Source organism: Gigantopelta aegis, chromosome 13 (assembly GCF_016097555.1).
Source record: "Gigantopelta aegis isolate Gae_Host chromosome 13, Gae_host_genome, whole genome shotgun sequence".
NCBI lineage: Eukaryota > Metazoa > Mollusca > Gastropoda > Neomphalida > Peltospiridae > Gigantopelta > Gigantopelta aegis.
Window position 1 is genome coordinate 13,562,192 of NC_054711.1, and position 16,354 is coordinate 13,578,545.

General features: G+C 38.7%; 1 protein-coding gene across 1 annotated transcript; it reads left to right on the forward strand.

The window, feature by feature from the left end:
• Positions 1-1,820: 1,820 nt before the first annotated feature.
• On the forward strand, positions 1,821-9,140 carry LOC121387497 (sushi repeat-containing protein SRPX2-like). Its single transcript, XM_041518643.1, has 3 exons — positions 1,821-1,940; positions 7,783-8,040; positions 8,565-9,140. The coding sequence occupies exons 1-3, from the start codon at positions 1,871-1,873 to the stop codon at positions 8,789-8,791; spliced, it is 555 nt and encodes a 184-aa protein (XP_041374577.1). The 5' UTR covers positions 1,821-1,870; the 3' UTR covers positions 8,792-9,140.
• The last annotated feature ends 7,214 nt before the right edge of the window (positions 9,141-16,354 follow it).

Consider the following 16,354-nt stretch of genomic DNA (forward strand, 5'->3'; position numbering starts at 1 on the left):
ATAAAGAGGTTGTTGTTGTTATTGGTGGGTTATGTGGTTGTTGTTTTTTAAACGATATAACAAATTGAACGCACGAATGGACATTTACAGACATTTTTCCCCACAGGGAGGCCCACACATAATAAAAGAGAGTATTCTGCAAAAAAAAAGCAAAATGGCAGACGGTAAAAAAGTACATATATTCCTTCCTATGTAATCTCAACGTCGATATCGGTGACATCGTTACATTCGAGTATATGGAATATGCGTCACTGTAATGCTGTTTTTGTTGGAGTTTTTATGTTTTTTATCAGCATTTATGTTTGGACAAAACGTGGATGAAATCTAACGGAATTTAAAGGTAATTGATAACAATTTGGTTCGGACTTTACAATAATGTCACATGAGCTACTCTCTTCTTCCAAGGTACAAAGTTAAACTTGTTTTATGATTTAATTGTTACATTAGAGGCGTCTGCCTGATAGGGTGGGTAAGTTAGGAGTCCGTTCCCCACTACTCCAAGCGATTTCTTTTTCAATGATGTTTTACGGTGGAGCATAACCCGACCCTACTCACAACTGTGGTTGCCTCAGTTTAGAATCGTCTCTGCACAATTCCGAGGATAACAAAATAACAATGGAGACAGTATTCGACGTTATAAGAAGGTCAGTTAATATCTTCAAGCGGCTGTCATACGTATATAACTTCATGTACACAGTAGCACAGTAGTAAAGATACGATATATACGTATGCGCCTGTATCAGTTTGCCATCTTCTACTGCAACATTAGAAAGGAGCAATATGATATGTTCACAATGTTTAAAACCATTTTGTTGTTAATTTCAGGTCAGGTCATAGGACTTTTCGTGCACATTCAGAGCAAGCTGTTATAGCGCACACCTTGTTAATGTCTTTAAACTTGATGTATTAGTAAACCAATATATGTAATTAATTCTGGGTGGAATTTAAAAGATTCCAAAACATTTCTGTTGCCATATATATCATTTCTCGTCGGCTCCAGATGATTACATTCCACCAAAATGTGGCGCTGGCAATATTGGGTGTCAAAGGTAAGTATATGAATATGATTGTTTAGAAAAAAAAAAAAAAAGTGTCTCTCTCTATATATAATTGTGTAAACCAGTGTAAAGGGGAGTAGGAGCACCTGTACATGGGCCAATGCTTGCATCCTCGGCTATGTATAAACAGCAGTGGCAATAACAAGCGAGGGCACAGGGGTGGGTTTCTGGGATTGGAGGAGGGTTGGATGGGAGCGAACTCCCTCGACCGCTCAGCAAAGTTAAAGTTTAAGTGTGTTTAACGACACCACTAGAGTTATTGGATGTCAAACATTTGGTTATTTTCACAAAAATCCGCTTCATGTTTTCCATTATTAGCAAGGAATCTATTATGTACACCTTCCAACAGGCAGTATATCACATACCACGGCCTTTGATATACCTGCCGTGGGGCACTGGCTGGAACAATGGGCTCACCGACGGGGATCGATGCTAGACCGACCGCGCATCAGGTGAGCGCTTTACCACAGGGCTATGTCTCATCCCCTCCGCTGAAGCACATTTTCTCCTATGTTTTGTTTCAATACATTTTCCTGGGAGTATATCTCGACCCCCCCCCCCCCCCCCCCCCCCCCCCCCCGCTTCCCCGGAAACTTCGATCGTCACAGTCTGGCTCTTCCTCTAATAAAAATTACTTCACTCGCGCCTGTATGTATATATATCAAACAGATCTAAAAAAAGCACGGTCCAACGATTACGGGTGAAAAACCCAGGATCGTTATTATTATCTGCAATATAAAAGCAGCCGAAGTATGACTGTGTTTAGATATAACAGAGCTCTGCTTATTTGGGTTTACACGCAACTCAACAAGATGTCGAAGTGTTGGTCACGTTTGCTTCTCGCCGCGTCGTGGATGTGTTTACAAACGGCAACATTGTCAGGTAGGAGTTTTATTTAAATAGTATATATTTATATTTAAGGGTCGTTCTCTTTTCTTTTTTTTTTAAAGAGTTGCTTTTGTGGGATTTATTTGGCTGATTTGTTTCTGTGTTTGTGGGAAGATGTTATAGCTAGCCCCTGTGAGGGGAAATTAAAGACATTCTGATGTTGTTTAACGAAAGCACTAGAGCACATTTAGTTATTAATCATCGGCTATTGGATGTCAGATATTTGGTAATTTTACCATATAGTCTTAGAGAGGAATCCCACCATATTTTTCCATTAGTAGCAAGAGATCTTTTATATGCGCCATCCCACATACAACGGCTTTTGGTATGCCAGTTGTTGGGCACTGGCTGAAACGAGAAATAGCCCAATGGGCCCACCGACGAGGATCGATCTCAAACCAACTGCGCATCAAGCGAGAGCTTTTATAACTGCGCTACGCCCCTCCCCCCCCCCCCCCCTCTCCCCGTGAGGGAAGTCATATAGTAATTTTATTTTGATAAGGGAATCCATAATCTACACAAACAAAAACAATCTGAACTAATAAAAAAAAACATTATTATTAGAAACCACTGCCACACGCCAGGTGAACAGCGCCATACGACTGGTGAACAGTGCCATACGACTGGTGAATAACGTTCCGTCATATGTCAACTCTTGTATCAGCAGAAATGCAAACAAAAGAGGGGATTTTCTAACGGAAGGTCACACAATTCTGAAAAGGGCTATTTGAGTTTGTCGGAGAGAAATAAGCCTATCTTTCAAAGGAAGCGAGCTCTGTAATGTATGTATGTATTGATGTATGAATATGTATATATATGTGTGTCGAGGTTGACTGTTACATACATAGATATTAACGCACTGGCGCAGGGGATAATTAAATCCTGTCTGGCCTCACAGATTGTCTCATGCCGTTGCTGGGACTCGTACGTGTGGCAAGGAATCGCCCGCAAATTGCGAGACTAACTACGATGCGCTCTAAGCTATTGAGGCTTCCATAAAAAAGGATGCTCTTTAACTCAACCACATGCATGGGGCCTACAATCTACGCGGTCGATCCCGCTTACGTGCATAAAACAGTGGGCAAACCTGACACTGGCTAGTATGTATTTATGTATGAATATCTATATATTGTATGTATGTCGAGGCTGACTGTTGCATACATAAATATTAACGCACTGGCACATGGGATAAATAAATCCTTTCTGGCCTCACACATTGTCCCATGTTGTAGCTGGGACTCAAACTTTTGGCACCGAATCGCCCGCCGATTCCAGACTAACCACGATGCGCTCTCATACTTGCTATTATTATTATTATTATTATTATTATTATTTAGAATAAAGTATGGGTCGTTTTATCAGATGGTTTTCAGTTGTGTGCGTTTTGTATTTGACCTATCCACGGCTGTCACATAAGATACAAGGACGTGTTCCAGTCGGTCGCTTCCGTTAAACCAGTAGCGATTGAAGTTTTGTTCTTTTTAGGTTAACCCCGTTTTTCTTTGCTACGGAACGGATGGATAACGAAATAACAATGGAGACAGTATTCGACGTTATGAGAAGGACAAATACCTTCAAACCCCTGCCATACGTGTATACCTTCATGTATACAGTAGCACAGTAGTAGAGATACGCCTCTATCTCCTACTGTAACATTAGAAAGGAGCAATATGACATCTTCACAATGTTTAAAACCAGTTTGTTGTTAATGTCTCTAAACATGATGTATTAATAAACCAATATATGTAATATATTTGTATATAATTTTTAACATGGGTCTGTATATAATTTTAAAAAACCTATATCATACAAGGGGCGGGTCGTAGCCCAGTGGTAAAGAGCTCGCCTAATGCGCGTCCGCTCTAGGCTCGATCCCCGTCGGTGGACCCATTGTGTTAGTTATCCTTCAAAGCAGTGCACCACGACTGAATTCCCATATATTTTACACCCAATACCAACATTACAAAATGTTGGACATCCAATACCCATTGAGTGTCGGGACGTAGCTCAGTGGCCTAATGCGCGATCGATGTCAGATTGATTCTCGTCGGTGAATTTCTTGTTCCAGCAAGTGCTCAACAACTAGTGTAACAAAGGTCGTGGTATGTGCTGTCCTGTCTGTGGTATGGTGCATATAAAAGATCCCTTGCTGTTAATCATAAAGAGTAGCCCATGATCATAATCATACTCTGAATATTGTATTATGTTTGCTAACCCCCTGAAATATACACGATGTATGTATGTATGTTTGTGTGTGTGTGTGTGTGTGCGTGCGTGCGCGTGTGTGTGTGTGTGCGCGCGCGCGTTTGTGTGTATGTATGTGTGTATGTATGTATGTATGTATGTATGTATCTATCTATATATCTCTATATCTCTATGTCTGTCTGTCTGTCTATTTATCTGAGTGTGTATATTATTATGATTTCTTAATACGGGTCTCTATATGATTGATTAACATAGGTCTGTATATAGTTCCTTAACATGGGTCTGCATATGAGTTCTTACAGGAAGGGACAATTAAGGCATTTGGCCTGGTATGCATATTCAACGATATATAATGCACATTATTGCTTAATATCAAGAAGTATAATCGTGTAGTTAATTAATAAAACGGTTAAATGTGACGGCTATTATATATAACGGGCGCAGCCCTTTTGTACCATCCCAGTGAATACGCCCTCTGGTGAGCTGGTGGTTACGTAATACCTAAAGTGTCACGTCAGGAATTAGTCTTCGAACTGAAGAAACAAAACATAGCTGATTTTTGCGAATACATCGCAATGTTCTGTAACAAAAGCCATCCCAGTAAGCCAGCAACAATTATATATTATTTTTTTAATACAAAATAAACCACCATCGTCAAAGTTTTCAAATAACTGTATTATGTTTTGTACATCAATTAATCCATGTACTGAAATAATAATCGGAGTGTTTTCTTGGTTAATTGGTCTTTTCTTTCCGTGGCCTGTACCACTGGTTCCTGATTGGCAGGTGTGTATTTAGACGATCCCCAGACACTGTATCCTAGACACACTAAAAAGGCGTACCTCTTTTATTAAGACCACAGGGTATTGTGTGGTAACCGCACGGATACCCCTCCATTCGTAATGGACATTATCAGCCGCCCTGCTTTATTACTGTAAGTAATTCTGTAAAACCCTTGATTCAGTAGACTTTCCCATCTAAAATCACAAAACTGACCAATTACGTCGTCCCAAAGAAAAGAAAAGTATCACTTGGGTATCATGAGTGGTCGTTTTCGCTCGAACGTACCCTACCAATAGGCCTAATAATATGCATTTGTTCTTTGGTTTTAAAAAAAAAGAGAAAAATACTATAACTCCATTCCGTTCTATTGATGGAAATTGAAATATATTTAGTTAAATAGTTTATTACACTATCAAGTCATTTATGTTGTTTTACAAGTCAGGTTGATGAAAGGGAAGCGCCATGTCATAAATTAGAGCGTTTGTTTACACTGTGCATAGAGGATATGGACGGAGCTGACGTCACTTCGCCCCAAGCTATACCACCGGTCATCGCAAAAACGAAACAAAATGGCTGCCCCCAGTCAGCAGGAATAAACATGTTTTTGTTTTTTTAGTAACTCTAAAATTACGCGTTTTTCATTTGTTAAAGTGTCAGTATGTGTTGGCGGTCCGGGTATGCATCTTTACAACACATAAGGCTCTTGTTGAAGTTGACCCTACCTTTAATATGGGAATATATCATAATGGTTTTGTGGTTTTTAAAAAAATATATAAATGGGTATCTTAATGTGTGTTTCTATACGAATTCTAACTATGGGTCTATGTATGATTTCTTAATATTGTTGTGTGTATGATTTCATGATATAGGTATATATATATATATATATATATATATATATATATATATATATATATATATTATATATATATATATATATATATATGCTATTCGTTTTAATAATATGTGTCTGTATTTGATTTCTGACAATAGTCATTGCACTTAATAGGAGTCTCTATACGATTTCTATATATTTCTATACATGATTTCGTAGTATAGATTTGTATATACTATCTTAATGTCGGTTTGTATATAACATTCGTCTGTTCATGGTTTTTAATATGAGTCAATATAAGATTTCTTAATATGGGTCAGTATAATTATTATTTCTTAATATGGGTATACATATAATTTCTTGATATGGGTCTATATATAATTTCTTAATATGGGTCTCTGTCTGTCTGTCTGTCTGTCTGTCTGTCTCTCTCTCTCTCTCTCTCTCTTTCTCTTTCTCTCTCTCTTCTCTCTCTCTCTCTCTCTCTCTCTCTCTCTCTCTCTCTCTCTCTCTCTCTCTCTCTCTCTCTCTCTCTCTCTCTCTCTCTCCCTCCCCCCCCCCGCGCCGCGTGCCGTGACCTCAGCGTGGTGCAGTGGTGTAACATTATCTTTGAGAATGGCCAATAGAGCACAAATTGAAATTTTGAGTACAAGTCAGTATCTATATGTGATGTTTGTATTTTTGCACAGTTCTTTACACTGTGTTTTTATTTAAATCTTTACCATAGTTTGACACCCAATAGCCGATGCATTTTTGTGCTGGGTGTCGTTAAACATTATTTCATTCATTCATTCATTATCTCTCTCTCTCTCTCTCTCTCTCTCTCTCTCTCTCTCTCTCTCTCTCTCTCTCTCTCTCTCTCTCTCTCTCTCTCTCTCTCTCTCTCTCTCTCTCTCTCTCTCTCTCTCTCTCTTTGTATGTGTGTGTGTCGGTCTGTCTGTCTGCCTCGCTCTCTAGCTATGTCTGTCTGTCTTTCTCTCTCTGTCTCTGTCTCTCTCTTCCTCTGTATGTGTCTCTATCTCTGTCTGTCTGTCTCTCTGTCTGTATCTATGTTTGTATGCCTGTCTCTCTCTGTCTGTCTCTCTCTATGTCTGTCTCTGTCTCTCTGACTCTCTCCCTCCATCCCTCCCTCCCTCCCTCCCTCTCTCTCTCTCTCTCTCTCTCTCTCTCTCTCTCTCTCTCTCTCTCTCTCTCTCTCTCTCTCTCTCTCTCTCTCTCTGTATATTAGATGTTTAGTAAATCACCGTTCTAAAGTCGCCTCCATCAGTAATACGACACCTTCTCGATTAACATAAATGTAGTTTGACCTCACAGAATTTAAATAAATGTTATCAAAACTTTATGCTGGGTATGTAGGTATTGTTGACTGTACACAAGTGACCCATTGACAGACAACATACCAAACTAGTTAATAATGATAAATATGATAAATATCAAAGGAGAGATGGGTATTATAGGTAAGTTATAGGATATAAGTCATGTCACGTGTTACAGCTCGAAGAGAATAGCTTTTATGCCGGGTCCAATACAGCACATTCTTTAGGGTGCTTGTCTGACGTGCTGTTGGGTCAATTTATTATGGTTGTCTTATTTTGCCTTACAGTTAGTGGTCCATGGCTTATCTATTGACTAGTGTTATCATTTTAAAATGTTAATCAATCTTTATTTACGTACTGATACGCAGTTTGTGTGTAATACATGTCATAATGTAATCCGAGTTTCCGACAGAGGGTACAGAAGGAAAAATTACATAACTATGAATTAATGCTTATATTTATATGTTTAAAAAATATATATTATGGTAAGAGAAATGCTGTTTAAATGTAACCTGGAATATAAAGTCCAATTTCACAATATATCAAACCCATAAATAACCACCTAGTGAGGACACTTATGATCTGTTTTGTGGGGTTTTTTTATATAACCTCAAATTATATTCTGGCAGAGAGTCTGATAATGCATTCATAGCGTATTCTTTAGCTGACTCACGAGATGTGTGTTTCTCGTTTGTAGATGGCAATAAACCTAGAATTGAATGTCCTCCACCACAAGTGAAATACATCACCATGAATACCGATACCATCGTCGAAATTTTCGATAAAAGTAACGTCAACGTATCAGATAACAGTAGGCTTGGTTCAAGTGTGATGTTTGATCCTCCATCAATAGTTCTAGACCGAACATCTATCAACCATGTACAACAGATCGAGGCAACAACTACAGATGCTTCTGGAAACAACAACACCTGCCGATTTGAGTATTTAATAAAAGGTAATAAAACATGTTAATCTGAGTATTTAATAAAATGTAATAAAACATGTTAATCTGTGTATTTAATAAAAGGTAATAAAACATGTTAATCTGAATATTTAATAAATGGTAATACAATAAGTTAATCTGGATATTTAATAAAAGTTAAGAAAAATATGTTAATCCGATGTTTTTAATTTTAATTGTAAAAAAGGCATTTGTTTTTTTAGAAGTCGCAGACCCTATTTTTAAAGAGAGAAAATGGTCAATCAGTTTAGTTGTGTTAATCTATAAACCTGTACACATTTGGAAAATGTTAAACGTTAAAATAAACTGCAGCTCGTTTCCACAACCCCTACTTATCAAAAGTACGTGCGTGTTTCATAAATAAAGACTTCGGATGTACGGAAATGGATTTTTTTTTAAACAATACAATTTAAGTAACGTCTGATTTCTATTATCGAACAAGGCATCAATAGTGAAGAATAAGCCACAGTTTTAAATTATAAGGTATGTCACTTTAAACGATGACAATTGAATTACAGCTGCCCCCTGTTCTCCTCTGTCCTTGGAGACTCCTCTGCACGGCTCGAAGTCTTGTGCTGCTAAGTTTGGCGGATCTGGATTCACGTGCAGTATATCATGTGATACAGGATACGTGTTCTATGACCTGTCAACCTCAAAGACATCCATCAGCACGCTACATCTTCCGTGTGATACTGGAGTGCCTTGGTCCGTGAACATACCAGCGTGTGCCGATGCCAGTAAGTAAACTGTCAAACGATGATGATGTTAATGACTTCGACATATAGATCGCACGATATAGTGGCTGCAGGAAGTGACGTTTTCAGCCAGTTGTTATAAAATAATGATTTTTTGTTTAATGATATAAACAAATACAATACGAGACCAATGCAAGACATTTATTTTTAAAAATGCATGTCATTTTATAATTGGAGCTCTCCACTGGAATAGCTGCACCTTTCTGCTGTATTAAAGAGAATGTCCTAAATGTGCTGCCATTCTAATGCATTTTTGACCCACAGAAAATTTGTAATAACATATGAAATGCATTTTCTTGTTTATAGTATCCGTGTCGGTATGTACAAGATGTTTCTGATCGCCTAGATGTTTGTAGAAGTCAAGACTAGATTTTACCTCACAATAATTTTGTATGCACAATATATATATATATATATATATATATATATATATATATATATATATATTATATATATATATATATATATATATATATATATATATTACCTTTTAGATAAATTCCATGTGTTTTGATTGGTCAATATCCAATGCATACCACAAGTACACCGTGTCATTTGCGGGACAATACAGAATTTGTGGGAAAATACAGAATTTGCCGAGGTGTACGAAAATTTCGTGACTTGCTCGACTGGTTGTACTAAAATACAAACTGCGGATGAGACCGACGCAATTTTCTCCAACACGCCTCAATGATTAAATTTCTTAAAAGTCTTGAATTCATTATGAATGGGAATACCACAATTCGGTAAATTAAATTTTTACTGTTTATTTGAACATTTCTTGAGCACGTTTGACCAAAAATGTGCTAGATTGTAGTTTTTCGCGTATTAAAAGATAATGCTAGGATATAGCATTACGTAATCAGTTACTGTGTTAGAATTTGTGTTAATTATCACGAACATATTTTAAGTAATAACATGACATACTTTTTTTAACATGTTCTACAACGTAGTACAACACGACAAATATTTTTTTTCGGCTGAGGGTGTTCAGTTTTGTTTTCCCAATACGATTACAACCTAATCATAAACGTTTAAAACATGCAAGATAACAAGGCGCTATGAGTTGTCTCCCTTTGCAAAACAGGATTCGAAATGAGTGCAGGGTAAAACCATCCGGAATCCTTGTTGACACTCTTAATATCCAAACAGCTAACAACAAAAAATAATACCTTGCATAATTATTTGTTAACAAAAAAAAAAATATATATATATATTCTGAGGAATTTGAATGTTATTAAACTCAAATTCAAAATGTTTGTGTATTTTGTTTAATAGTTTGAGTGTTGGTGTAATTTTTGTTTACTTATAAAAATTAAAAAAAACAGATCTAAAAGGTAATAAATTCGTTACGCGGGTTTTTGGCGGGAAGTACAATCCCGTACAACCTGTCAAAAACCCGCGTAACTAACTAACTAACTAACTAACTAACTAACTGATAATAATAATAATAATAATAATAATAATAATAATAATAATAGGTTTAGCTACTACAAGCATTATGACGACCAGAAATGCACTGGATGTAAAGCTATTCTAAAGATATTCTACACAAGAACATATTATTTAACGTGTCATTTTAGATGTAGAAAAGTCTCCATTATTCAGAATTGTTTTACAATGACAGCAAACTCAGGAGTGGATGTCCTATAGACAAGGCCATATTTCAAGACTCTTGGAAGCCATCACTATTTTGTCAAATGCCCATTCGGCTCTGCATTGTGCAGGACTAAGGTCTTGATCAGAGATGGCCGTTTTGTCGTTCAGAATACGTTACTGAGGGAGAAGGAAAGAAAGGCTCGTGTGGTCTGTTCACATAAAAATCTTAGATGCAGAACTTTGTTTATTTTGATACATTGTTGATGAAGTAATGGTGTAAATATTTAGGTAACTGAATTCCAGTTCTCGCATAAATTTCAGAAAGGAACATATGTGTGATATTAACCCTTAGTAGTATCAATAATGGAAATTAAAGGCTGGAATAATAAACAAAAGAGCTGAATATAGACAAAGCACGGATGTATTTGTTTTCCATTTCTTATTCCAGAAAAATTAACATCAATTTTTCAACATAAATTTCAAGTTCACTATAATTACACTGGTACTGCTAACCAAGCGATCTGCAAGACTGTATATGCTGACCTAATCAAAAACAAGTTTGCTGACAAGACTTTGTTTGATCAATTTGGAAGTGTTTGCCACCTTGTAACCGGCGCATCCATCTCAGCAGTGTCCGTAACTAACCCTGCTACCGATATTGTTATTGATGATACAAGTAAACAGGTAGGCATGTTTCACTTATGGAGAGAGAATGTGTCAGAAATGTTTGATAGAAGTACATCTAATCTACACAGCGATTTCTCTATTTGAAATCATTCTAGACCAGACGCGGACACTTTATTATAGAATGCAAGAATGACGTTGAGACATAAAATAAATTTATAAATACATTTTATCACACTGTATTAGGACTTCACTGCTGAAATACTAGTGTAAACGTGAACAAGTGTAATGTTTAAATTTAACGTACATCTTCACAACATGACATGGAATTACAAATTACTGGTTGGAGAAAGAAAAGGCTAGCCCACATCTCACTAATGGTCAAGCTGTTTTCAAAGTGTTTAGTCACTCTGAATACATTTTTGAGGTAGATTAATTTATCAACATCGACATATTCTCTCTTCATCACGGTCAAGACAGTGATTCATGAGTGCATGCGATCAGAGCTGTACCTATTCTAGTGAGCTAGTTTTGATTTAGTAAACTGGTCTGGAGTGACAGTCATATTTCTGGCAGTGGAAGAGGAAGGAACTTTCCAAGAAAAGATGTCCTTGACTGTGACTGTGGCTGTCCTTCATGGAATCAAGCACTATTTTACCAAATATCCATTCGACACTATATTGTGCAGAATTACGGCCCTGGTCATGTAGACATTTTTGCCATTTAGATTCACATATATCCATCACATGATTCCAAAACAACAACAAACGTCCCCAACTCCCCACAAAGAAACAAAAAACAAAACAAAAAACAACAACAGAAACAACAACAACAAAACCCCAACACCTATGTATCACATTTTGTTAAAAAGTAAGGCTGTTTTGTTATGGTTTTCTAACCGATGGGTCCATGATCTCGTTTGACAGGAGCTTCACTGGACAATTTGACTGGTCTTGTTGGTGACGTAGGTGCCTTTGCATTCAGTCAATTAGAGGTTTCTGAAATTATCTACGATGTGTACAGTACCGGTACACACTTAAAATACACTAAAACAAATTACAACATTTGACTGTTGCACTGAATTGTTGCACACGTATAGATTTAGATTTACCAGATATTATAGCTTGGCATATATAGCATATAATATGGATTTTAACTAAAGCGTCTCAGATTTTAGCTCTTAGCCCTCCTTTTAATGATGTACCTGATAGTTATTCATGAAATGTTTTTTCGATTTTGCCAAAATTACCTTTGGAATCTTCCTTGTGCAGATGTACGGTTTTGATTAAAGAGGACAGTTTTGTCGTTTTGACCATTTGACTGAACATAACGTAGGTGTGGACGTTGTATGTTTGAGGCAAACGTACACAAGTCGTTCTAGTCTAATGTACATTGCAATAGTCAAAGACAGATGAACGATCTGTTGTGATATGTACATGGTAAATAAACTAGATATACAGATAATAAGTGGTTATAATCATGTCTTATGATATCGACATTTTCCTAAGTAGGATAAAACTGATATCGTATTAGAGTAACCAGTTATTTAATGTATTCTGCAATCCTACATAAAACGAACAATTAATGAAATAAATGTATTTATTTCACAATTTTACTGTTTTCCAGATTACAAGGCCACACTGGTGAATACATTGTCGCCTACAATATCTAAACGCCAAAGCAAAGACATTCTTAAATAAAAATGTATTGTTGCTTTTAAAAATATTTGTTTTCTTCAATATGGTTTATAAAATCAAACCATCGAGAAATGCCAATTAACGTAGACTCGGTTGATACTTTCGATATAGCGGGGATGGACTTCTAAAAAAAAAACAGAACTTTTTTTGCAATTTGGCAATTTGCTGTTAGGTATGGACATACGGTTGTGAATAAATCACTGCATACAAGTTGGGGTCGTCCCCGGGAGGTCGCGATGTACAAATCCAATATGACTCCCACCGGAAAAAGATACTGTCATATCTTAGCTTCTGTTAACTGTAGATCCTTGCATAATACCACTTTTTATATATTTTGAGGTACGAGGAATCCATTTGGAAAGTAATGTTTCTGTTCCATGGTTATCTTAAAGGTCAAATGTCATTTTCATGATGTTAAAAAAAAATAAAAAAAAATGCCATAACTCTGCAACTAAGGCACATAGAACGATAATCAAGATTTGTAGACCTGTTTTCAACCCCAGGGATTTTATTTTTCACTTTATTGGATACCTCACTCTAAAACAAATCCAATACGGTGTACAATATGGCCACCGTTCTAGTTAAACATTATCATAACTCCAGAACTAAACCACATAGGAATGCTATCTTTGGCTCTGTATCTGTTTCTGACCCAAATGAATTACTTTTCCAGGTTTCTAGGCATGGTGAATACTTTTCTCAGGTCGATTTTGTGCTTCACGAAAGGTTTCAAGGTCAAAGGGCATGGTCAAAGTCATTACCAAGATCTACATGCAAAGCCTAAACCCCAGACATTTTGCGCATACAAATGTGTCTATATGAGCCAGTTGACCAGCCTCTTCTGACACTTCTAGACTTCCTACTCCAAGGTTCAAGCTCTATTGTCAAGAAAGTAAGAGAGGGTCAGGCCAACATCAGTTCCAGAGTCAGAGTCGCCTGCACCATCTCTCAGCTGATATACAGCAATGCTGCCAAGCAATCTAGTAACGCCCTCACTCTTTATCAGAAGAAGGAAAGAGAGACACCCTTTCCTCTTTATGTGGAACTGAAACTGCATGTAAATGATCGTCAGAAAGGCACCATTATCAGGCTCCATGCATTAGGCATGTCAGTGTCATACGATCGCGTCATAAATGTCAAGGCGGTTTGCCGAGGATGGAGTTGTTCTACCTTCAAACATTAAATGGGGAGTCTTCACTACTGGCGGTGTCGATAACATTGATAAATCTGGTATCATAGAGCTCCATGGCACTGCCGAATACCTGACCAACCATCTCACTCCTAACAACATGGTGTTGGTCCCTCCACCTCTCACCATGGATGTTCTAAAAGATGCTACTGTCCAGCTTCCTGATGAATTCGCCATTGTGCCATACATTGATGAATATGCTGGTGAAATCACCCTTTCGTCATTTCCAAATGGAATGGACAGACTAGTTTTCGCTGAAAATATCCGAGCAGGGGTGCCTGATGAAGCATGGCTCAACCATCTCCATAAGGTTCTATTCACAAAGGACAGAACACTTCAAGAAAGGCCAGTGACCTACTCTGGTTTCATCTCCCATGACCAATGGACTATCGGCCTCATGAACCCATAGAAATATGGGAGCAACGACTCATTAGCAATCATCCAACAATCTGCTACTGGACAACAGTGAGAGACTACCTGTTCATCAATTGCTGTTTTGCCCAAGGACAGCGAGTAGGAGATTGGCCATGGACTCTTAATGCCTGTGATGACATGTCTTCCGATACACAAACTATGCCCGCTGGATGTGCCTTCTTAAAAGACATGGCACAACTTTCAGAGACACACCCATCAGTCCACGAGGCTTTCATGGATGGGACGTTTGTCGTGCAACGTGGTGACAAGAAGTTCTCACTAATGACACTTGACCAGAGCCAGGAGCACAGCATCAAGTTTCTGAAGGAGGATAGTGGAGCAAAGAGTCTCTTGTCAGTCAAAGGAGAAGGACATCATTGAACTACCAACACCTGCTACGGCCTATTGATGAGTTTGAGAGTGCCTGTTTGTCTGCCTCAAACAACAAGGACAGTTTGGAGCATCCAGAGTCCTCAGCAGCTGAACAGAACAAGTTCCTTAATCACCTCAAAGCTCTATGTGGTCTTGTCAAGCAGGGTGCAATTGTTAATCAATCCAAGGAGCCTGGTACAGAGCGCATAGCCTTGGACACCAGCGAGGTCATGAACCCTATGGTCGCCGACTCTTCAGTGAAGCTCCAAACATCAGTAAAGCCATGTTCATGGAATTCGTGAGAGACAGAATTGAAAAAGCCTCCAAGCCCCTGTCTGATATCATCCCAAGGGCCAAGTTGTTCACATTCACCTACAGGCCACCTGCAGATCTGACGAAGGGGCTGACAAGTGGGATCGGCTAAGGCGAATACAGGATTCGTCACCAAGCTGTTTATATTTATGTAAGCACGTCCTGATACAGAGATAGATGACTTTTTTAAACGTAAGAATCAGCGTGAACCTCCGTCCGTATCCAATCGAGGCAAGCTCTTGTCAGGAACCAAGTCAGATATTACTGGCTGTCTACCAGGCATGGCTGAAACTGGGTGCTCTCTGGTAGCCACACAGGCTTCTGTGGCTGTTTTCGATATGGCAGCAGTAATGCACATCATCAGATCACAACTTGCCAGTGTCTTTGGGGAGTACACGCAGATGCACTTGCTGCCAAACTTGCAGAGCCAGATGACAGACAGCATGACCAGAATAGATCCAATCTGGGACACGTATATAGAGGCAACTCTCAAGTACCAAACTCGTGTCAAGCGTGGTGAGTCTGCAAGACGTCAAACACGAGACTCAGGCAAGATGGCTCTGCCAAAGGGAGCCCAACGGCACGAGTTCCTCAAACATAGCCAAAATAAAGACAAGCTCTTCCAGTTCCTCAGCCAGGAACTTCATAGGATCACCTCCTCACAACAAAGGGTGACCTTGTGCTCAGCAACAAACCAACTGACCTAACAGAATTGTCCCCGTGCCAGCATGAAGAAGCTGACACACGGATTATGCTCCACTTGCATCATGCTGTCAAGCAGGGTCACACCGAGGACTACATCAGGACGGTGGATAATGATGAGGTGGTGCTGGCCATCAATATCGTCCATGTGCTAGGCCCCTCAGCGCTTGCGACTGGATTCGGATCACGAAAAACATACAAAAACATTCAAATGCACAAAATCTCGCAAATGCTGGGACCTCTATATTGCCAAGCTCTCCCCCTCTTCCACGCATTCACAGGGCGTGACGTTGTATCAGCTATGTTTGGAATTGGCAAATAGACTGCGTGGAATGCGTAGGCTGCCTTTCTTGAGATCACCGACACCCTCATTGTCCTCAGACAAGACCCGACCAGCATCACTCTCAACTCACTGCATATGTGACATATCGAGCGCAGGACTGTACTCATGTAAGAACTGCTGGACAGATTCTGTGAATGAAGCAAGGAAGCTTATGTTCACCCATAGCCTCAAGTCTCTGGACTCGATCCCTCTGATCCAGCATGCTTTATTACAGCATGCTATGCGTGCCCTGCTCACTGCAACCTTTGTCTGGAAGCAGTCTGTCTCTTAAAAACACCCCGCGAGATCCCAGACCTCGGTA